This window comes from Dysidea avara, chromosome 8 (genome assembly GCF_963678975.1).
Source record: "Dysidea avara chromosome 8, odDysAvar1.4, whole genome shotgun sequence".
Lineage (NCBI taxonomy): Eukaryota > Metazoa > Porifera > Demospongiae > Dictyoceratida > Dysideidae > Dysidea > Dysidea avara.
In genome coordinates this window covers 16,559,591-16,580,893 of record NC_089279.1, presented here as the reverse complement: position 1 = coordinate 16,580,893, position 21,303 = coordinate 16,559,591, and the positions used below count along the sequence as shown (strand labels likewise).

At 38.2% G+C, this 21,303-nt stretch overlaps 3 protein-coding genes across 3 annotated transcripts; 2 read left to right on the top strand and 1 right to left on the bottom strand.

Annotated features, from left to right (window-relative positions):
• The first annotated feature begins 86 nt into the window (after positions 1 to 86).
• Positions 87 to 16,683, top strand: LOC136263871 (ABC transporter G family member 20-like). The gene is made up of 24 exons (XM_066058495.1): positions 87 to 253; positions 2,970 to 3,095; positions 6,778 to 6,940; positions 7,419 to 7,573; positions 7,623 to 7,730; positions 7,791 to 7,884; positions 8,156 to 8,230; positions 8,352 to 8,422; positions 8,528 to 8,564; positions 8,708 to 8,768; positions 8,825 to 8,915; positions 9,059 to 9,168; positions 10,376 to 10,452; positions 10,508 to 10,611; positions 10,662 to 10,759; positions 15,042 to 15,091; positions 15,204 to 15,275; positions 15,331 to 15,401; positions 15,486 to 15,574; positions 15,623 to 15,726; positions 15,851 to 15,911; positions 15,970 to 16,176; positions 16,235 to 16,339; positions 16,392 to 16,683. Exons 2-24 carry the CDS (start codon positions 2,971 to 2,973, stop codon positions 16,493 to 16,495), a joined length of 2,232 nt encoding a protein of 743 aa, XP_065914567.1. The 5' UTR covers positions 87 to 253; position 2,970; the 3' UTR covers positions 16,496 to 16,683.
• LOC136263873 (ribonuclease P protein subunit p29-like) lies at positions 16,569 to 18,217 on the bottom strand. The gene is made up of 6 exons (XM_066058497.1): positions 18,057 to 18,217; positions 17,720 to 17,967; positions 17,439 to 17,513; positions 17,314 to 17,384; positions 17,146 to 17,247; positions 16,569 to 16,832 (listed from the first exon to the last, which is right to left on the bottom strand). The coding sequence occupies exons 1-6, from the start codon at positions 18,120 to 18,122 to the stop codon at positions 16,681 to 16,683; spliced, it is 714 nt and encodes a 237-aa protein (XP_065914569.1). The 5' UTR covers positions 18,123 to 18,217; the 3' UTR covers positions 16,569 to 16,680.
• On the top strand, positions 18,175 to 20,899 carry LOC136263875 (DNA replication complex GINS protein PSF3-like). The gene is made up of 3 exons (XM_066058498.1): positions 18,175 to 18,325; positions 18,379 to 18,831; positions 20,501 to 20,899. The coding sequence occupies exons 2-3, from the start codon at positions 18,409 to 18,411 to the stop codon at positions 20,753 to 20,755; spliced, it is 678 nt and encodes a 225-aa protein (XP_065914570.1). The 5' UTR covers positions 18,175 to 18,325; positions 18,379 to 18,408; the 3' UTR covers positions 20,756 to 20,899.
• Positions 20,900 to 21,303: the final 404 nt, after the last annotated feature.

Genomic DNA, 21,303 nt, shown 5'->3' with positions numbered 1-21,303 from the left:
CGTGGAGGAGGACACATTAATTGATTAAATATTACATAATTCTTATGATTGTGGGTTTGGGTTTTAAAGCGCCTGCGTGCTCTGAGAGTAAAAAGCGGAGTTTTACAGGACTCGTATTACGGATCGGTAAGCAGGGCGCAGGTGGACGTTCAACTGTTGCTGTTTTGCTGTACAAGTTCTGGTTGAAAAGTCTTGCTACTTTCTCAAGAAGCCTTGACGTGTTGCCCTGACTTCTTCACAGACAGTTATCCATGTAAGTTGCTCGCATTGGTTACATGTGCGGCGTACAAGTATCGTTTCCTGGTATCTAGTTTTGCCCAGTATTAGGCGTCGTACGCGTTCGGTACGTATGTATGCAGGGCGTTGCGCTTCTTCAAACGAATAGTGTTACAGGAACACGTTTTTCATGTTGACCGTTCTGCAACAGGCGAGACTGATCGACACGTGGCTTGGCTTTGTTATTACACAAGCAATAGTCTAGATGGCAGTAACAAATGTGCTATTGTTTTAAGGCCTTTTTGCGTAGTAATGGAGTAGGTTGCAATGAGTTTTATTGTTTTGTGGGTGTCAGATCGTAGACCACAATAGGTGCTTATTGTATTATCCGGCCTACAAATATTCTGTTTATCCTGTATGTTATTTGGCTGCATTTTATATTATTGACACTGCCTACTAACAAACAACACGCAATAAACAGCCTTTGCTTGTTGTTTTCCACCTTCTCTGTTGATTGAACATACTTGAGTTTATAATAAAAAGGTTTACACAGAGGTTTTCAAGATGAAGTGGGAGCTAGGTTGTGTTGGTATTCCTCTTGACAGATTTAGGATATTGTACCTCCAGTTTGCTTCTCTCCCGGATGTTGTTGACATTGCCTGTTCACATAACAATAAACAACCTTTACACAGTTGATTTTCACCTTTCCTCCTGATTGAACATTTGAATTTAAAACAAAAAATTACAACTCTTTACATCTCATTGAAGCATATTTCATCATCCATTTTTGGTTACAGTTTGTGGTTAATGCAGTCACAGTACTTGTATGTTTTCTTGCTTGTACCCCTACTTGTCCTGTAGATGTCAGTCTTAAGTTGATTCAACAATAATGGAATTCCTAGAGTTAATCTTCCATTACTCATATTATTACAGTAGCTGTTAAATGGTGTATATTGACCTCATATGATGTGTTATGATAGAGATGGTAGTTATGTTGCTTGTATTGAGGTGCTTAACCACAACAAAGGAAGTTACCCTGGTTATGCAGTTGGATATTCATAGCCTTTAACCATATGTGGGAGCTAACTGTTAAAACCATCAAAGGAGTGGTTTCTTCTGGGGGACTGGTCCACAAAACACAGTTTATTGTTAATATACATGTTTGTGTTGCCTATTGGAGATGGTACCTGGTTTATGTTTCAGTTTATTAAATGAGTGGACACTTTGTGGTATTCAGTATTCTCTGACTGAATCATATAGAAGCTAGCACTTCTGTGACTTCTAGAAGCATCCAGTTATGTACCACAAGGCACCACAAGTTGCATCATATTTTCGGCTTGATCACTCGAAGTGACCTCAGTCAAACTTCTTGCGCGGGAAGTGAGCATTTAACTCTATACAGTTATAGAAGGTTTTGTACATGTATATAAATGTTAATCAGTGTTCATTAACACAAGCAAGATTTCCAAAGCAACATCACAGAAAATTCATGTTAGTAATGAAGTTTTGTAACACTATTTTACTGGGCCAAAAATATCACCAACTTTTAAGTATGTGGGCTGGGAACAAGACTGGTGCATCCTTGGCTTTATGGTTACATTAACACCATACAACTTGTGTCTGTATTTAGTATCAACTAGACCTACATGGGTCACTGAGCTGGTATCAGAGCCAGCTGGCTAGGTGGGATATGGTCCAACATGTTTTTCCAGCTGCAGTGTCAACACTGTGATAGGTTATTACACAGGTACCTTGTGACATTTCTGACATTTGCTGTGTAGCACTTGGTAAGGACGTTTGTTAATGTTACATCACCAACTAGTTATATTTCTTTAGTGTGTAGTTCTTTTACCTAAATACTAGCCCACTGTAGTAATTCTGTTATCTTATTAATCAGGTTAATACATTCATATGCACCCACAATATGGTATTTGCAAGAATGTGTGTATTTATTGGCAATATTTGCTAATTCACTGGCTGCTATGTAAATCAGAGAAGATTCCTCCTTATCTCACAGCTAGCATCTAATCATGGATGACCAATTATACCACTAATTTGTGGTGGTGTAGCAGGTTAGTGGGTCACTAGCAAAGTTATTTAACTTCACTGATTTCACCATTTAACTACAATGATTTCACTGGGCTGGTAACACAAGCAAGTATGGAAATGCGTGGAACTTGCATTATTAGTGTACTTAATGGACACTACTAGATGCGAGTACAGTAGGTACAATCTACATCTTGATCTGTAATGGATGCTTGTCGACCTTCGCTCAGTATTATTGGTAACCAATTCAATAAGTGGATCCCTTTGATGTGCACATTAAGTTAAGTGACTTCACTACCCCTAAGAATGTCTATATGTAAAGGTTAGCAGCTGTCAAATCATGAGGACAGGTGCTGTTTTGTTTGTGTTGTTACCCTGAGCTAGCATCCTTGTACAATATACTGCTACACCCATATTTAGAAACATAAGCACCTATCTAAAATCAACAGTGTTTACATGTGGACCACCAAAATGGCACAGGACAAGCTTTTCTGGTGCATGCTCATGTCAAGTACACTGAACTAGCTTGTCTGGACCACATGACAGTAGCATGTCACAGGCATTTCATCTATGTTAAATGTTATGTGAAGTTGTTCACATTGTATAACACTGAGCTTTTATGAAAAAGTGGGAATCAGTATATGTGTGACCCTTTCTCTGTGAACTGTATTTGCTCTTGTATAATATTATTTGTGTTGTTCCCCCAGCATGTCAGCTTATTCAGAGAACGAGTTGGCCATCCAAGTGACCAACGTCTACAAGCAATATGGACGAGGGAGGAAGGCTCAAAAGGTGTTGAAGGGCATCAACATGGATGTACCTTATCACTCAATGTGAGTGTTTTGTGTTATGCATAAGATAAAGTATGTGTCTTTGAAGACATTTGTGTAGATAGTGTTGTAAATGTAATGTACTGTACATATTGTACTGCTTGACAGTCGACGTGCATTCGTTTCACTACCACTGGCACATAAGTAAGTTAGCTAATGGATGCTAATGGATTGCATTAGTTTGAAATAATGGAAATCCTTAAGGAGCAGTAATGCTAAATCTGACCGAGCCTGCAATAACAAACTACACTCGCAGTACCAAGATATTTATTTTCCATTCTTCTTGCTTTGTAGCAGTTTTTAGTTAACCATGTTTTCTTACTAGTTAATTACTCTGCCATAAATGCATACAGTACTCACAACCTCAGTTCTGTGTGCTTCCATACATTGTCTGATCATCAAAGTTGAACAGTGTCACTAGTGCTGCACTGCCACTTCAATGGCTGGGGATTGTCACTCTGTTATTGTGTACAAAATGTAATGGTTACTTGTTGAAGAACAGTGTCTGCTGTTTTGTGATTTGTTGTTGCAGTAGCCATGTTGGTTGTGTTTAAAAGTGTTTGTATTGCATATGGCCTCCTTCACCATTGACTGGCAAATTGTTTATTATAAGATTTTTAAATTAAAAGTATGCAACATTTTGCATGTATGGCTGCTATACGTAAAAAACATTACAGTTTAGAAAATCCACTTGTCATTTTATTGAACAAACAAGTAGTTTGTATCATGCAATGCACAAAAACACCTTTTAATAATCCAAGTAATATAAAACTTTCAAAGCCCAGTTATGTCACATTGTAATGTAAGACCATGAACTGGAGGTACTGTGATAACATGCAAAAATCTAACCTAACTCTCATTTTCAATATTGTACTGTTCCAAGATTACTGAAGAGTTCAGCTCACCTTCTTTTTAGCACTTCTCAGGCTACTGGTTTGGTTTGGTTTGTTTACGAAGCTGGGTTAGTATCACAGCACAATAATGATTCCATGTTAGACTTAGTGATTTGCTCATCAAGGCCAATATCCTTGTGGCTTAAAATTTTGTAGTAGTGGCCCCATCGTAATCACTTCTCTACTGCTACGTGCTGCTGTATAGGGAAGAATACAGCCAGTAAACAACTGTGACTTGTTCCCACCACTGTACTGTTGATTTACAGCCCTTTTTGCAGGATGTTCTCACCAGCACACCAGCATACATTCACTAGCCCAGACTTGTAACTGACTGCAGTACAAGTTCTTACTGTATTTCAAGTCTGTATGACTTGAAACTAAATTGAAATACGTAACTGGCTATATATGGATCAACATGGACATTTCTGTGCATTATCTACTGGTATGATCTGCTTAGAACATCATGTTGATTATATAGGCAGTATGCTAATGTAGGTAGACAGCTGCTTACCCTTTCTGACCATGTAAACATGCATTTTATGGTTTTTTTTGCTTTAGTAACCCTTTGATAGCCTATGGAAATATGTAGGATCTAACATATCAAGAGTGCATAAATATAATTATTATGCACTCTAGCTTGTATACACCATAACTTTGTGAATGAGAACTGCTGTGTTTATAAGCATCCTAGGGAATGTGCTCAATAATTACACACCCTGCTTTCACTGGTAGTGGCTGGAGCAAGAGAGCATCTTTGGTGCACCCACTGAGAAGCTGTTGTGTATTGGAGCCTGTTGCTCAGTTTCTGCCATTTGAAAATAAGCAGTCACCAACTCTGAACACAAGTGCTTCATTATATGGTCGTGATGTTGAGGAAGTGGAATGCATCAATCATGCAGAGTAGCGGATGCAATAACCACCTTGAACATCAAAGGCGCTATGGTCTGTTGTAGACACATACGAAGAGCATCACTTATTGAGCCCAGGAAAAATAAATAGTAGTGTTGATGATCCTTTGTTGTAATCTGAGGAATGAAATTCGTCTTTCGCTTAGCTGTTACATAATCATTATAATCTTGTTATAATTGCTATGAGGTACAATCCAATAATTAAGGTGTCTGACCAAGAAGTCTATAAATAACCACAAAATAACTACAAATGGTTTGTGGTTTGGTTACTGACAAATAATGCTAGTGCCCTTTCTGAAGGGATAGTGTATATAACAAAGCAGAAATACCTGGAGTAAGACATGAATCTGTGAGCTTCTTGTGCTTATGGTGATCCACCATGTCCCATGGTACGTCTTCACCAATCAGTGGGTGCCTTGTACTATTTCTGTACTTGTATCACCAGTGTCCTTTTCATTTGTATTGTGTACTTCTGCTATGTTAATCATTGACAACTAACTCACATTCCACTGCATAAATGATCATGTGCAAATAATCACCTGTTTATTTTATTATTTGACTACAATGCAAATGGGTATTAATCTGAATATTTGGTTAATTGTTTGAACCTAAATTAACTGTTGCAAGGTAACCACCAAACTGTCCCCGTGGTGTAGAAGCAATTGCAGATCTTGTTTCCGAAGCCAAGGAACTCGCAAGACAGCTAACATTTCATGTCCAAGTAACCCATTTTGTGTGCGAATTCGCTATTATTTTTGATACAAAATGGATGGAAGTAAGTTTTTCAGTTGAGATACATTCAGGATCATTACACAGATCAATGGCAGCTGTGAAGCCAATCCCCATGGGCTGGTTGAAATCAAGAGCCCAGCTTGTGCTGACTTGTACACAGACACTACACACAGGCCATCAACCTTTCCTACAGCACAACAATGGTGTATTCCACTTGTAAATGCTACCAAGTGCAGGGACAGCTCCGTGTAACTAAGAGGTCAACATGGTGTGATTTGTCTGTGTGGACTCCCTCAAAAATTATCATCTGATCTCTTTTGTCATGGCAAGTGATGGTGGTCTTGACTTCCCTATGAAGAGTGGTGCAGCTGTTTTTGTTAGCCTATGGATAAAAGAAATCCATAGAATTATTTCTACCATTTCACTAACCTGGTGTGTGGAAGGAACATGTTAGCGTGGGTTGCTTAATGTGTCATAAACATTGCAAGTAAAGACATTGCCCCATTGTTGTATAACACAGCATAGCAGCTTGAATATCATGGTGACTGTTATAATTGAAACATACCACTAAGAAAAGTTTCATGTTACTCAGCTAACATATTGTTGGCCTACATCTATTCGTGGGTTAGTGCTAGACTGCCACTTTGAGTAAGTGCAATGTAATCATACCATCATTTATTGCATGATAGTGCTTACCCGGTTTTGAAAACGCCGGTCTCACAAGATTGAAGCATGATCTAAACCAATAATCACTACATGATCAAGTCAATTTATAGTTTAGTAGCAGCCCTCTTCAGTGATCTTGGAAGGCTACGTTGATGAAAGTGAAAGCTTTAATATCCCTACCTGCTTTACATTTTATCACTCTTTCCCTTGTAATGTACATAATAAGCATACTTTCCTTGTATGGTCATACACTGTAATGTATCGACTTTGTGGCCACAATGTAACTAAATTATTAAATTGATGATTTATTTAGTGCATTGCATAATATATAAACAACTTATTTAAGTTGTAAATATAAAGTTGTAAATTCTCCATGTACTTGGGACTATACAGTAAATCTAGTTGTACCAATACATGTAAGAGAAAATCCCTTTTTCTTGCAGCATGTATATGCATTATTACATGTCTTTGTTTCAACTTATTCAGCTATGCATTACTGGGAGCTAGTGGTTGTGGCAAGACTACACTGCTGCGTTGCTGTCTTGGATTCCTTCGTCAGAATTCTGGTGTCATCACCGTCTTGGGCAAGTACCCCGGCTCCAGAGGAGGAAATCACATACCTGGAAGAGACTTGGGCTATATGCCTCAGGTATGTGTGATGTGTGTCTCCCTGTTGTACTAGATATGCTGTACTAAGAGAGTAGTACAGTTTCAGTATGGATAGCACATTGGTTCACCAGGACTATTAAATAGTCTGAAAGTGTATGACTTTCTAGGAGGTCCAGCTGAGTGACATGACCTGCTGCTTTGTTGCTACTAAACTGTATTGAAGCTAATGTGCAAGACCCTGATGTTGTTTTGTAAACATCTTATAGTGCTGCACACTTGTAGTTGCAAACTGCATACAAGTTGCACTCAAAAATATTCATAAGGGAAATTGATTTTAAACTTATCCTGCTATCATGTGTGTGAGATTAGCAAGCTATGACAGTATTATCCTCCTGTCACTTTTGGTTGAGTCAAGGCAAATTGTCCCCTTTACTTAGCAACCTATCCCCTCCTATATTCTACTGTTAGCTGTCAATATAATTGTGGTGCTCTTTATTTGGAGTATTGTTCTTGTTTAGGATATTGGCCTTGTGCCACAGTTCTCAATTATGGAGACAATGTATTTTTTTGGTGTGATGTTTCATATGGGGTTCAAGCAGATCCGAGAGAGAGCTAACTTTCTTAGGAACTTGTTAGAGTTACCACCACTGAAGAAGCGAATTAATGAGATGAGGTTAGTTGAAGGTATAACGGTGTGCTTTTATTAGTGTATTGTTGTCTAGTGGTGGAGAACAGAGACGTGTGTCCTTTGCTGTGTCATTGATCCAAGAGCCACCGATGATGATTTTGGATGAACCTACTGTTGGAATGGACTCTCTGCTTCGTCAAAGGTGTGTGTGCGCATGTGTGTGTGTGTTTAATTATTTTATGATATCAATTTTTTATTGCAGTGTTTGGCAGTACATTGGAGAACTAACAGTGGCCAAACAGTGCACTGTTATCATAACAACCCATTACATTGATGAGGCTCGCAGAGCAAACACTGTTAGTACCATCAAGTGTTGTTAATATGTGGGTAGTACCAGGAGATCATACAAGTCCAACAAAGTCGCATGTAACTCATCAACAGCTTGAGGAATATCCTGTGAAACAACTTGAATCCAACACCTCAGAAATCTGATACTGTATGCTATGTGTATTATATTTCTATATAACACCATCTCAACAGTCCCAAGATCACTAATTTGTCACAATTTTTTTAGTTATAGAGGATTCAGTGTAGACTGTTGTTGATAATAACGCTATACACTTACAGGTCGGTCTAATGAGGGGTGGCAAGCTACTCACCCAATCTAAACCAGAGGATCTTATCAGGGCTTACAATGCTGTGGTAAGTTTTATCGTACAAGAGAAATTTAGGAATTTAATTGAATCAAAGAAATAAGTAACTGCATTTTCTCTTTTGTTTGACTTATCACACCTTGAAATACAACTGATTGTTAACCTTGTAGACTCTGGAGGAAGTTTTTGTCAAGCTTGCCTACAAACAAGCTGAGGATGATGAGAAAGCAGCTTATCTTGAGTAAGTATCTTTTGTGAACCCTGATATACCTCCTTGTGTTACAAAGTATGTGTAGTATTAGAGTGAGCTTGTTCTGTGTTTTGATAAATGTTGTGTTTCCTGTAGCCCATCAGCCAGGACTGTGGACACTAAAGCATCAATTGTATGCAATTTGTATAGTATATACATGCACACACATGTACTACACAAACACTGTTTCACAGATGAGGAGTGCATGCAAGCACGCATACATTTACACACAGATCAGAGGCTTTTACGTTAGTCCTACCATTTTATCATACATAGCAAACCAGTGATGATGACAAAGAAAGAGTTGATGTTACCAAAAAGATGGCCTTTTGTGACAGTAAGCAACCATACCAGTCAGCATATGTTGTGTATACACGTTTGGTGATTATACAGATTTCTTCCCACGTTTTCTGTGGGGCTTCCATGCTGCCATCATTATAGCTATCGCTTTGAAAACAACTATCAAAACAATGCGTAGTCCTGGGTAAGTGACTGACAGGTTTAGTTGGTGAATAAGTCAATGCATCAAGACTTCTTTTGCATGGTGACCCATTTTAAAATTCTGTCGATTGTTATCTGTGTAATTATGACCTGTATGTGTACATTATTTTATGTTTATGTCAACAGATCTCTGTTGTTCTTATTGACAATTCCCACTTGTATTGCTGTTGGTTTCATTTTCTTCATTGGAAGAGATGTCAAAAATGTGAAGTTGTATTACCACTCCTCTGATAAAGGTAGCTTGTTTGTGTTAATATAATTACTTGCACTATTTAGTTGGGAGTCCAGAAAACATGGAATAACGGAACAGCGGAATAACGGAATTGGCAAAAATTACATTCTTACATTTTACTACTATATATACAGCCTATAGCATTTATACAATACTCACCTCATAACAATTCCACAGAGAATCTACTAAGGCAATCCTCAGGGCGATTTTTAAATAGAATGAGCACAAAACTAACCATTCTAGAATAATCTAACTAAGCTAAAATACTTTCTAATACACTTTACTACAAAATCACTACAACACTATAAGTTCTTTCTGCTACAGCTGCTTATACCAGCTGTCACACACCGAGTAACTGTCCGAATTTATTAGAATCAAGCTGCACAAAGTGATGTCAGCTACTGTAAATACAGCACATAACCTTTTGAATTTAAATTAAGCTTGTTTGGCGATGGATAACTAACAGGTTAGCCAAAGTAGATTATTTCAGAGAAGATTTCTTAGGTTGGAGTGTTGTCACTAATAAATTCGGGCAGTTACTGGTTGTGTGATGGCTGGTATAAGCAGCTGTAACAAAAAGAACTTATAGTGTTGTAGCGATTTTGTAGTAAAGTGCATTAGAAAGTATTTTAGCTTAGTTAGATTATTCTAGAGTGGTTAGTTTTTGTTAGTTCTATTTAAAGATCGCCCTGAGGATTGCCTTAGTGATTCTCTGTGGAATTGCTACGAGGTGAGTATTGTATAAATGCTATAGACTGTATATATAGTAGTAAAATGTTAAGAATGTAATTTTCGCTTATTCCGCTGTTTCGTTATTCCGTATTCCGTGTTTTCTGGACTCCCGTATTAGCTTTGTATTTAAAGCCTTATATAGAGAGCCCCATGCTGCCCATGCATACCATTTATTTTTATTTATTTATTTATTAAGGCTTTACAACACAAGTGCTGAAGATTTTTTTCTAAACTGTAGGTAGTCTTTATACTGGGCAAAGAGGGTTAAGCAACACTTTTTGTACTAATCAACTTCTTCAAATTAGCAGCTGATTGTTACTGTTTTTGTACACTCCAGATTTTGATTGGTTAAAGCATTGTGACCTTCATTTGATTTGACCACTGTTTTGCCCATCTTGACCCACACACGCACACACACACGCACACACACACGCCCCTATTAACGTGGTGATTTATTAATGTGCCTTGTTGTTTTATAGCAACTCTCCCGGTTCTTAATCGCACTTACGCTGAGATATTTACAGAATCGCTAGACACAGCTAACACGTTTGATGCAGTAAGTGATAATTTAGTTCTGTAACGTGTTGGTTAGTTTTGTTGTAATCGTGCAGGAAAGAGCAACAACTTTTGGAGAAGCAATAGACAAAATTGATGATGGGGAAGCTTATTTTGGCTTATACATCAACACCACATTTTCAGATTCCTTGTACTACAGGTATTCGTGGTATCATCATATGGTATAAATGTTTTATTTGATTTTTAAAGGTATTATGAACGTTGTGAAGCCATGCTCAATGGTGCAGGTTACCCAGATTTTGAGACTATACGACAAAGTACCATTCAGTTAGCTGTTGACAATACAAGTGAGTATTCTTAACTGTAAATGCATGTGGAGGAATCAAAGGGCTGTGCATAAGTTTTCTTTGAGCTTGCAGCAAAGTTTCTAAATACAGCTACTGATGTTTACTTCTCTGTGCGAATTGTGTGGCATGGGGCATGAAAGTGTAGCATCGTGCATAGTGGTTAGCATGATGCAAACTCAGTATGATCAAGCCAACGCTTACGGTCACACCCCACGTGGTCATTACGTGATTCGATCACTGCTGCAAATGTTAGTACTGTGAGGCTAAAACTACTGTATACTTGGACAATGGCATACTAAGTTTACTTTGATGTGTGGAGGTCTCTCTTACTAGAAACTTGATGAAGCAGGACCCAAAATAGACCAGTTCATTTAAGGACCTTAAAAATGCAATTAGTATATGATGTAATAACTGGATGCTGTGGATGCCCATAAAAATGTATTGAAGCCATTGGGAAAATGATGATAATCGATGGTTAAGGTGGCGCTGAAGTAATCAAATGAAGCCTTACAAGGCCAATGGGACATCACGTTTGTGGTCATGCACGAAAAAACACGGAAAACTAATAGAACAAAGCGAAGCGCTTCGAAATATTGAAAGAACCAGCTTTATCAGACTGTCAGGCTACTATTGCTGATACAAGTAACGATATTCACGTACTGACTTCATCGCCTTGTCAAAACTCTGGTAACTTCACAGCGAACAACACCAGCTGTCATCGCGTGATTACTGCTTTACGGAGCGCGCCCTGGCCAGTTACACTGTCCCACAATTCGTGAAATAACTCCATATTTACTTACCATAGACTCTCAAAATTTGGCAGAGGCACTGGTGAAGCGTTTCTTTACAGGGCTATGGAAAGATTTTTCGCGATTCGCTGTTGACGGGCGTGATATCACTTGTTGAAAAATGCGGGTTTGCATTTTAACCAGTTTCCACGTTGTTATCGTTAAAAAGGATTCCATAGAGTTGTTCTACAAGGTGAGAAACCATAAGAGCCAAGGCGGCTTAGCGCTAGGTTGTTTCTGGGGTGAGTTATTTTTAAAATCGGCTCGTAAGTTCAGAGTTTAATAGCCACGAAATTAAAGCGGGTGATTTCACGGAACTTGGCATGCTAAGCTACAACATTAAAGACTATCATAAGAACCCTTTAAATGTAGACTACATGGTTCACAAGCAGAGTTCTCCACCACCGTAAAATAGCTAATTAAGCACGTGGGCTAATTTTAATAGTGACAAATGGGCATTGTACGGCTTCACATAATTACTTCAGCGCCACCTTAAATCTCCGTTACTTACAAAGTATACGGTATGTTCCAATTCTCTGTACATAGATCAAAACTACATTAATTTCTCTTTTGCTTCGTGATTGTCTGCTGTGAATAGGGTAAAGGGATAAGCGAGTTATAGAGCCGCAAAGTTTAAGATTTTGCTGAACAACGCTTTTCATGGTTGGTAATAGTGAGTTTGTACTTGAAAACCATTCAGAACTGATTAGCATAGCAAAGCTTTGTAGGGGAGTTTTCCATGGCCAACAAGCAAACACCATGTTTAGTGGGTCAGCAAACACTATCCAGGTGATCCTGTTATTCCATATAAACATAGAAACAAGCACCTGCTTGTATGCTTCGTCACTAGACAACTTTTTCGCGAGTCGCTTTCAACTTCAGCAGCTCGTAACTTTCCAATCACTACACCTAGAAGCAGCAGACAACCACCATCCAACCACCATCAGGTGTAGAAATTAATGTAGTTTTCCATGCTGTCTTCAAAACACAGATACCTTCTTTACTTTCTTTGTAACAAAGGATTTAGTTCCCGTGGTTGTCCGTTTCCCAATGGTTTCTGTACATTTTCATGGCTAACCACAGCATCCGTTACTGCGCAATAGCAAATACCACAGCAGTTAAAATACTTCCACATTAAATGAACTGGTCTTTAATTCTAAACGTTCTGGAGTCCCTGATACTTGAGTGGGATAAACCATCATGGTGGCTGGTTAATACCTGAAAGGAGCCTTTAATCTGATTATGGCATGTGGCCTCATGTATTGAAGCTTTTTTTTTGTGCCAAACTAAGCACTCATCATCTAAGAATTACCTCACTTTTAAATGAAGCTTCTAACTGCTGTCTTTCGTCATTTACAGCACGATTAGTGCAACTTTTTTTTCTATTCAACAACCTTTTTTGCTATATACTACTTTTTTTTTTCATTTTTGGTAAAAGTTTTTCTGTTATGTGCATTCCTGCATGTAGGGCACGTGGGGCAGGTACAATGCTTTTTTTTTTCATTTTGGCAGCCTTTTTGGTATTTCATGCAATTTTTTCTCACTCTACAGTGAAACCTGTGACACCTTGGGATTGGCCAAAAGTGTCCTGATTATCAAGCTTTCCTGATTTTTCTGTTTACATGCTAAGGGATACTTTAGGAACATTACCAAGTGTCCAGATTATGCAGGTGTCCTCGTTTTCAAGTGTCCTGATTAACAGGTTCCACTGTATTGGTTGATAATATTAATAGTAGTTAATTTTACTGTACAAAGGTGATGACAATAGGTGACAATAGTCAGTAGTAGCTTACTCAAAATATCACATGGTGTGCTATTAGTGTAAATGTAAGGATCATGGAGGTTAGAGTAGTGTTGCACCGATATGACATTTTGCCGATATTCCGATAACCGATATTGGATAATATTTCCAAGCCAATAAACTTAGCCGATCCGATATAATACTGCATGTCTATCCTTTAGTGAGTTTTACCACAAATTTGTTTATGAAGACTAATTTAGCTTGTTTGTAGTGGTGGTAGTGGTACAGCAATGGCTGGCAGCACTTTTAAGCAGTAATAACAACATTACAAAGCAGTAAAATGCTACTCTATGCATAGTTTGGTATACATGAGCATGTATTTTTTAAAATAATACATATATCTGAATCTACTGCTTTTTCTCTCATGGTGCCGATCCGATACCGATATACAAAAATACAGCCGATATATGGTTTTTCCGATAACCGATCCGATTATCGGTGCAACACTAGGTTAGAGGTGATGACAATAGGTATAGGTTGTATAGTGTAGTAAAGGGAACATTAGGGAGTGTAGTATTGTTAACATACAAAGCTCAGTCTACACTGTAGGGTTTGTACTGCACCAGTTTCTTTTTGTTGTCAGTAAGTTAAATGTCATATATGTATGGCCTACATGACAGGTACTATACTAACACCACATAGTATAGTTTGCTCCTGTGTGGTAGACATAATATTATAGGTATGCATAGCAGTACAATATTATAGTTATTATTGCTTATGTAGCTACACACAGCTCTGCTGTTTAAAATTATCTGTATGCTCTTTAAAAGTGACTCATACATGCAACATGATTACATGAATTTTAATGCATGGTTTTCATTGCATTATGTTCCCAACATATAATACGCGATATGGCAACCTCTGCATTGTAGGGCAGGTACTGCTAGAACCATCCACATTGTTCACACCTGTGTGTTATAAGCATACACATTACTACAGTAGTTTTAGCTTAGCTACTGCAATTCTACAAGTTCAGGAGTACGCTGTATCTGCATACTTCCCATCATTTCGGTATACTTTGCAAGATGGTGGTATTAAAAGTGATATCACCATGCATGCTGCAGGGCATGAATGGCATTGGTTGTTATTATAATGTGGTCCCTGCACGCAGGGCAGGTACCAATGCTGGTATATTGTCTAAAGTAAACTCGTAATATGCTACTTCAAAACCATCACTGATGGCACAGCCTCAGTAATCAGATGTCACTGATGGCTTTTTTTAAATCCTCAAAGACACCTTAGTCCTATCATGAGTGTCATCTATTACTAAGGTCACCTGTCAAAGTGATCTGTCACCTGTCATGATCATTGTTACTTGTTGTCAAAGTGACTTGCCTAAAGCAACTACCTCCATAATAAAGCAGACCTCGAAATAACAGCCTGTCATTTTCCGACCCAAAAGCCACAATGACCGACCAAATTAAAAATGGTCTGACATACATTATGACTTATCAAAATCAGCGTTTAAAGACATTGTGTATGTAACTGTTACTATTATGTGCCTTTGGCCAACCATGTTGTATGTTCTGTCATTTTGACAGATCAAGTAAGAAACCTTCTCTTGAGCACTGTAAAGTTAAGCAATATTTCACCCATAGAACAGAGGGTTTTACATAGTTGATATGGTGAACATGTAGAACTTATAACCAGTACATGTCAGATATCTGTTTTAGTAACTGTTTTATTCTCGTAGATGTACAACTGTTCCAGCAAGGTGAAATTGTCCTGAATGCCAAAGGGAGGGTAAGTGACTATTGTACAAGAGTGATGTAGCTGGACCATCTACTTTGTTGTTGGATCATACATGGGTGGAGATTCCATTGTGTTGTATATAAAGTTTGTCATCTTCCTATAGAGGATGTTGGACTTTTTTTTCCAAGAGACATTTCAACTTACATATGAGCAAGTAGCCCGCCCTCCAGTACTGGTAAGTTAATTGTACTTATTGTGGTTTGATTGTATTAAAATTTACAACACTGTAGCTTACTAGAGAAGTATTTGGTTCCACTTCATGGGAATATAGTGACTTCATTGGATCATCTTCATTGACTGCGTTAGTTCTTAATATGCTGACCACACTGAATGTTGCTTCATAAGTAATGTAAATGGCTTGTATTATTCTGTTATATTCACTTAGGATTGTATTCTTTAATTCCATTGCTATGACTGCAATGGCATTTGTTGTGGAAAGAAAGGAAGGTCTTTTTGAGAGAGCCTACTCGGCCGGTATGTGTACAACTTTTATTTCATTAATATTGACGTGATGCTTTTTAGGGGCTTCTGTGACTGATTTTGTGTTTGCATTCTCCCTTCATGCTTCCATCATTTTGGTGCTACAAGTTGTTGTATTGATGTTGGTGGTGTTTGCAGCATTTGGGGTAAGACTGTCAGGAACACTACACACACACACACATACACATACACACACACACGCGCTCAAACACATACATGCACGCTTCACTATTCTGCTAGTATTGATTGTACATTGTTTATCGTCATTAGATTGAGATGGAAGGGAACATTTTCTTATATGGCCTCATTGTGTGGATTTGTAGTATGTTATGTAAGTGTTCATTTTGTTAGTGTAAATGTTTACAGTAATTGTTTTCTTTTCTGTGTAGCATCTGGAATAGGTGAGTGGTACCTTGTGTACACACACACACACACACGCACAAACTGCACATTGGAGACAGACACACACACGCATGCATACACATGTTGCAACTCTGTTTTTACTTCAGGACTGGTATTGTCTGGCCAAGTCACAGATGAACTGGGAGCACAGAATATGGCACAAATGATAGGAGGCATAAACATCTTTCTTTGCGGTAAGTTCTTCATCCAGACCGCTTCATAAAACCCTGAACTATACCTTATTCCCTTAAGGTGCCCTGTGGCCTATTAATGGACAGCCTGTATTTCTCCGATACATCAGCAAAGGCTTACCCCCCACCTGGCCTACCTCAGCTGCAGCATCCATTGGAGCTAGAGGTGATATATAAAACATAATAGTCTTTAAAAAAATTTATACATATATTTGCAGGATTGGGATTGGGTGATGAACCTGTATACACTGGGTTCCTTGTAGCACTTGGTTGGGCTATAGTTATCTACTTTGTAGCCATTGCATTTTTCCGTAGTGAGTAACATGAAAAAACACTTCTTTTGACAGTGTAGTTCAATACATTTCTTTGTCATTTGCTGTTATTTTCTATGACTATTTTCATGTTATTTAGGTTTTTTTCATTTGTTAATGATGTTCATTGTATTTATTTATAATTACATTTATAAATACAGTTGTGGTTTTCATATTAATAAACAAGATTGTATAGTTACTTGTAGTCAAGGTCTTTAGCTGTCAACGGTTTCTCTTTAAACTTGCGAGCACTTCTTTCTCCTGGCCTAAACTTCAAGTGACTACCTCTTAATGTAAACAGCACGTCTTTGATGGTGAATGAGAACAAGCTGTTAGCCTTTGGGATGGCTAAAAGGAACAAGATAATGATAACTTTAGTGATTGTTTTAGAAGAAAATGTGACCATGGGATATGTATATTTCACTACTGTATGCGACAACCAATTCAAATTGCTCTTCAGCAGTTTCAAACAGTCATGCAATTGAAGCCTGCTAGCTCCTTAACATTATACTGTAGGAAAACAAAGAGTTAAGGCTGCTTCATGTTAAGCCAAGTTCTAAATAGATATGGTAGCTCTTGTGGATTGCTGATCATGAGGCAACAGTTTAGTAGTCACTGGCTATGTTGAAACACATACTTGCACAACTAGTTGTCAACTCACTTCTGATTTTATCATCTTTACAAATCAGTCTGAAGGTGTTCTGTGTCTCCTGTATCATGATGCCATGTAATCCCACGTATGACTTACATTTGGACCTGCACACTACCACAAAAGAAGACACACCCAATAAATAAGCACACATGACTTCACTGACAACACCGGCCTCACCTGTCATAGCACAACCATGAAAATCAGCCTTGAGCACTTTCTGATTTAGATTATTGGTATTAGTAGTAGGTCTGTATGTACCAGCTATTAAGATCTAATGTATACTATTGTTGCTGTTGTCTTACTTGTTTACGTTCAGTTGAAGTAGGTCTTCCATATAGTTGACCCATAGTGAATGTAGTGGTAGATATAAACTATACCTACATATAGAACAGCCTCGGATATGAGAAGAAACTCTTAACAAAACATTACACTGCAAATCTGGACTATACAGTGGAACCCTGGATACCTACATTATGTAAAGTCTCAAGAGGTGTTCTGATCTCAGGGGTCTAAATGATATGACGGTGTCCTTTTTGAGTAGTTCATTGTATGTATTCTGACAAACACATAATCTATAACACACTTTTGCTCTTCTTTGGGAATTTCAAACAATTTCAGTTGTCGTTTCTGTTTAGCATTAAGCCTGCGACACCTTTGTGGAATCAGCAATGAAGATTTCTTCTCTTCTTTGTGAGGTCGTTGAGGAGGATCCAATAGTATCACTTGAGTCTGTAGCTGCCTCTCTACTCCCTCGTCAACTTTCTTCTTCTCAACACACGAATGTATAAATGAACTGATAAGTTGGGGGTTGGTTGTTCCTACCGGAAGTGGCTATGGTGCGCAATAAATAAAATAAAATAACACACGCCCACGTATGTTAGCGAAAGGTGTGTGCGTAAACTTTTTAATCGAAGTCTTACCTCCAAGCCTGCATCTTGTTTAACTGCCTCTGGTAGTTCCTTGTAAAATTCGTCCTTTTCCCCCATACGGGGGTCTGGCACTCTCGGGCACTCAAGATTTCCGCTCAGTGGTAATTTTATTATATTTCAAGGTAATTGGGATTTCGTACTCTTGTACAGCCTACAGGAAATACAAAATATTGCGTCTTGAACTTCAACTCGCGCGCTTCAAATTCAAATTGAAAGTGTTCCTGAGATCTCAGCTGGCTGCGCTGTCACTGTATCCTTTGGTACGTTGTTGTTGTTGTACTGTAACACGTTAGATGTACATTCTTTCCCTCAGGTTAGTAGTGACGGGCTCGAGTAGTGAGATATGTCAGTCTTTCACTCTAGTGACAACTCACTGAGTTTCGGGAGGGCAGCAAGCTCCAGACCAACTGATGACTACTTCGACATCGATGATATTATCGCTGGTGACCTCAAGGTGCCATGTAAATTTGAACTTCCCGTCTACCGTCTTGGATTTCTGAACAAGGGCAGTGAAAAGGAGCATATTGAAGTTGGTGTTAGCATGGAGTTGCCAGTATGGCTCGCAGCAGTTTTAAATGGCCGCAGAAGACACATCGTATCCGTGGAACTACCCAAAATATACAAGGAGAGTTATAGAGAGATTGTCAAAGCTGATGCTAATGCTGTAGACCTGTACAAGCTGGGACCATACTACTATTCTGCTGGTATGAAACTACTACAGTTGGATCATCCTGAAACAGAGCAACTGTCAACATCTCTTCTAGAGGTATGTATGTTTTCTCTATGCTTCACCATCCGTATGGTACCTCCATGCTTATTTGTGACCTTAATCTTATACAGTCCATCGCAATGTATTTCAGAGCATCTATTTGGTTCTAAGATTAAATGTTAGTCATACTATGGCCACAGGTGTTGGATACAGAGAAAGCATGTCCACCCCTCCCATCAGAAAAACAAACAATTATCCATGAATTGTTTACAGGGTGTTTTTTTTTGTATGAAATGCGTAGTGTGAATGCATCATACACAGGCATGTTTATAAGCGATTTATTTGGTAACAAAGTGGTGGTGCCATGGATACCCAAATTGTGTTACAGACTGAGTAATTTTGAATGCAGTGAATGTTCTATTAGAGTATCTTAACAGAAAGCTTTTTCTGCAATAATAACTTAATTATTAGTTTCTCATCCCTGCCCCATTGCCAGTCTCATCAAGGATATTTTGCACCACTAGCTAGTGCTAAGGGAGGACAATTAGCACCTTTTATAGTTGATACCTTGTTAGAGCAGTCTAAGAAAATTGCATTTTGAGTCATTTTAGCTGGCTAATTCAGTTAGGGGTCATCCATTATTTTCAGCCTTTACGCAAGAGTACGCTAGGGGGGAGGGGTTAAATCACATGTACGCTTATAAAATGATGAATAATCATCGTGTATATACTGTACATAGTATCAACATTTATACAGTATGCTTTGTGAAGGAGGGAGGGGTTAGAAAAAAAGAGTACTCTTTGTACGCTTGCATAAAGACTGAAATTATGGATGGTCCCTTATCTAGTTAGTAAAAAATAAAATAAAATTCTGCCCTCCCGCACTGCTATTTTGAGTACAGGAGGATGGGAAATTAATTAAGTTAATGTGGCCTTATTTAGATATTTGTACATGAAAACCACTCTCTACCAATAAGTTGTGTATAATGTCTACGTGATCTGCTGCTCCAGTCCCAAGTACCTATTACCCGTGGTGCACCCCCTTGCCAAATCCTGGATATGTCCCTGGGCTACTGTATATTCTATTCACACTGAAGCCATCCATAAAACTACATAAAATCTAGGAGTATATGATAGTTAAACCTCGGCTGGGAATGAAAACTTAAACCCTAGTAGGTGAGAATCTTAAATGTAAAAAGGCAACATGATCTTTTATTCAGTTGGATCAAAGGTAATATGAAGCCACGTTATATCCTAAAACTACAAGCACAGAAACTATACACAACTTGTTTATCTAGCCTCATTGTTTATGAAGTCGAATACTTCAGAGTGTGGGATAACGAAAGCACCACGTCCATGTTCCGGTGTGGGAATAGTAACCCAACTCCCTTTTGACAGGGCAGTGCACACCAGAAGGACTGCACCCATCCTTTACGACCGACTAACCCATATCCTACTCATGGTAGGATCAACTAGAACATATCAGCTACGGTAATTTCAAAAAATTGAGTTTGTGCAAGTACAGGTAATCAACCTGACACTTACTAAATAATTATATATACGTGTGTGTGTGTATTAGTGATCAACTTTTCACTGATAGTATATAGCAGTTTAGATGGGAAAAGCGAAATTTGCTTGCTGTAACACAAAACAAAACATTGCTTCAAATATAATATGGTTTAGACTTTAGTTGTCTTTTAGTTATTAATCCTTATTTATTTGTGTAGACGTTTTTGAGTCGTTTTAGAAGAATAATGGACTCATCAATGAACGCGTACAAGGAGGAAATATCTGCTGCTGTAGTTAAACTGGATGAAACAGAACGCAAATTGTTCTATGCTGGCCAGAAAGGTGTTGAGGAATTTGAGAAGTGGCAGAGAGGACGTAGTCACAAACTAACTACTTCAACAACTGTTGAAAACCAGAAGAAACGCAAGAGACTAGAACTGGAATATGGTTCTGCTAAATCAAGAAGACAGTAATAGCACAAATCCTTAATTATTATTTTAATAGTAATTTTAATACTGTATATATTCAATGTGTCTGTTTTGTTGGAAGAGTTGTATACGTATATAACTGTACATATTACAGTGTGCAACAATTGTTTTGGTCTGTCATGACAAAAAGGTCCCTTCTTATATTCATGCAGTGGTATGTATGGGTAACTGTAACAATGAAAGGCAACAAGCTCATTTAGGTGTTGATGGCTTGCAATATGCTCTGTTGCTAAGAGAAACTATTAGTATCATCAAAATTATATTAGATTTTCTAGTCAGGTGGCACACTGGTAATTTGTGCCACACAATTGTGCGTAATGATGGTTCTCTTTGGGGGGCAAACATAATACCCCCAACTGGCTACATTCTGGGGTACCATTTAACCCACCCATGGGATGTTGATAGTGATGTAGCTACCAGTATAATTCTAACATACCAGATAGCAAGTGCTAACAATATTATTATGAACTCTAAATTGGTAACTATATGCATAAATTACTTGTCTCATTACGTCTGCCCTCTACTGACTCACC

What these genes read in the sequence shown, in the direction of transcription:
- LOC136263873 (XM_066058497.1), bottom strand. Translation starts at nt 18,122, where the DNA reads ATGGGGGAAAAGGACGAATTTTACAAGGAACTACCAGAGGCAGTTAAA. An exon ending in ATTCCCAAAGAAGAGCAAAA is followed by an intron (nt 17,514 to 17,719) that starts GTGTGTTATAGA and finishes TTCTATATGTAG; the next exon opens with GTATAGTTTATATCTACCAC. An exon ending in CTTCAACTGAACGTAAACAA is followed by an intron (nt 17,385 to 17,438) that starts GTAAGACAACAG and finishes TGGTACATACAG; the next exon opens with ACCTACTACTAATACCAATA.
- LOC136263875 (XM_066058498.1), top strand. Translation starts at nt 18,409, where the DNA reads ATGTCAGTCTTTCACTCTAGTGACAACTCACTGAGTTTCGGGAGGGCA. An exon ending in TGTCAACATCTCTTCTAGAG is followed by an intron (nt 18,832 to 20,500) that starts GTATGTATGTTT and finishes TTATTTGTGTAG; the next exon opens with ACGTTTTTGAGTCGTTTTAG.
- LOC136263871 (XM_066058495.1), top strand. Translation starts at nt 2,971, where the DNA reads ATGTCAGCTTATTCAGAGAACGAGTTGGCCATCCAAGTGACCAACGTC. An exon ending in AAAGATGGCCTTTTGTGACA is followed by an intron (nt 8,769 to 8,824) that starts GTAAGCAACCAT and finishes GTGATTATACAG; the next exon opens with ATTTCTTCCCACGTTTTCTG. An exon ending in TGAGAGAGCCTACTCGGCCG is followed by an intron (nt 15,575 to 15,622) that starts GTATGTGTACAA and finishes GATGCTTTTTAG; the next exon opens with GGGCTTCTGTGACTGATTTT.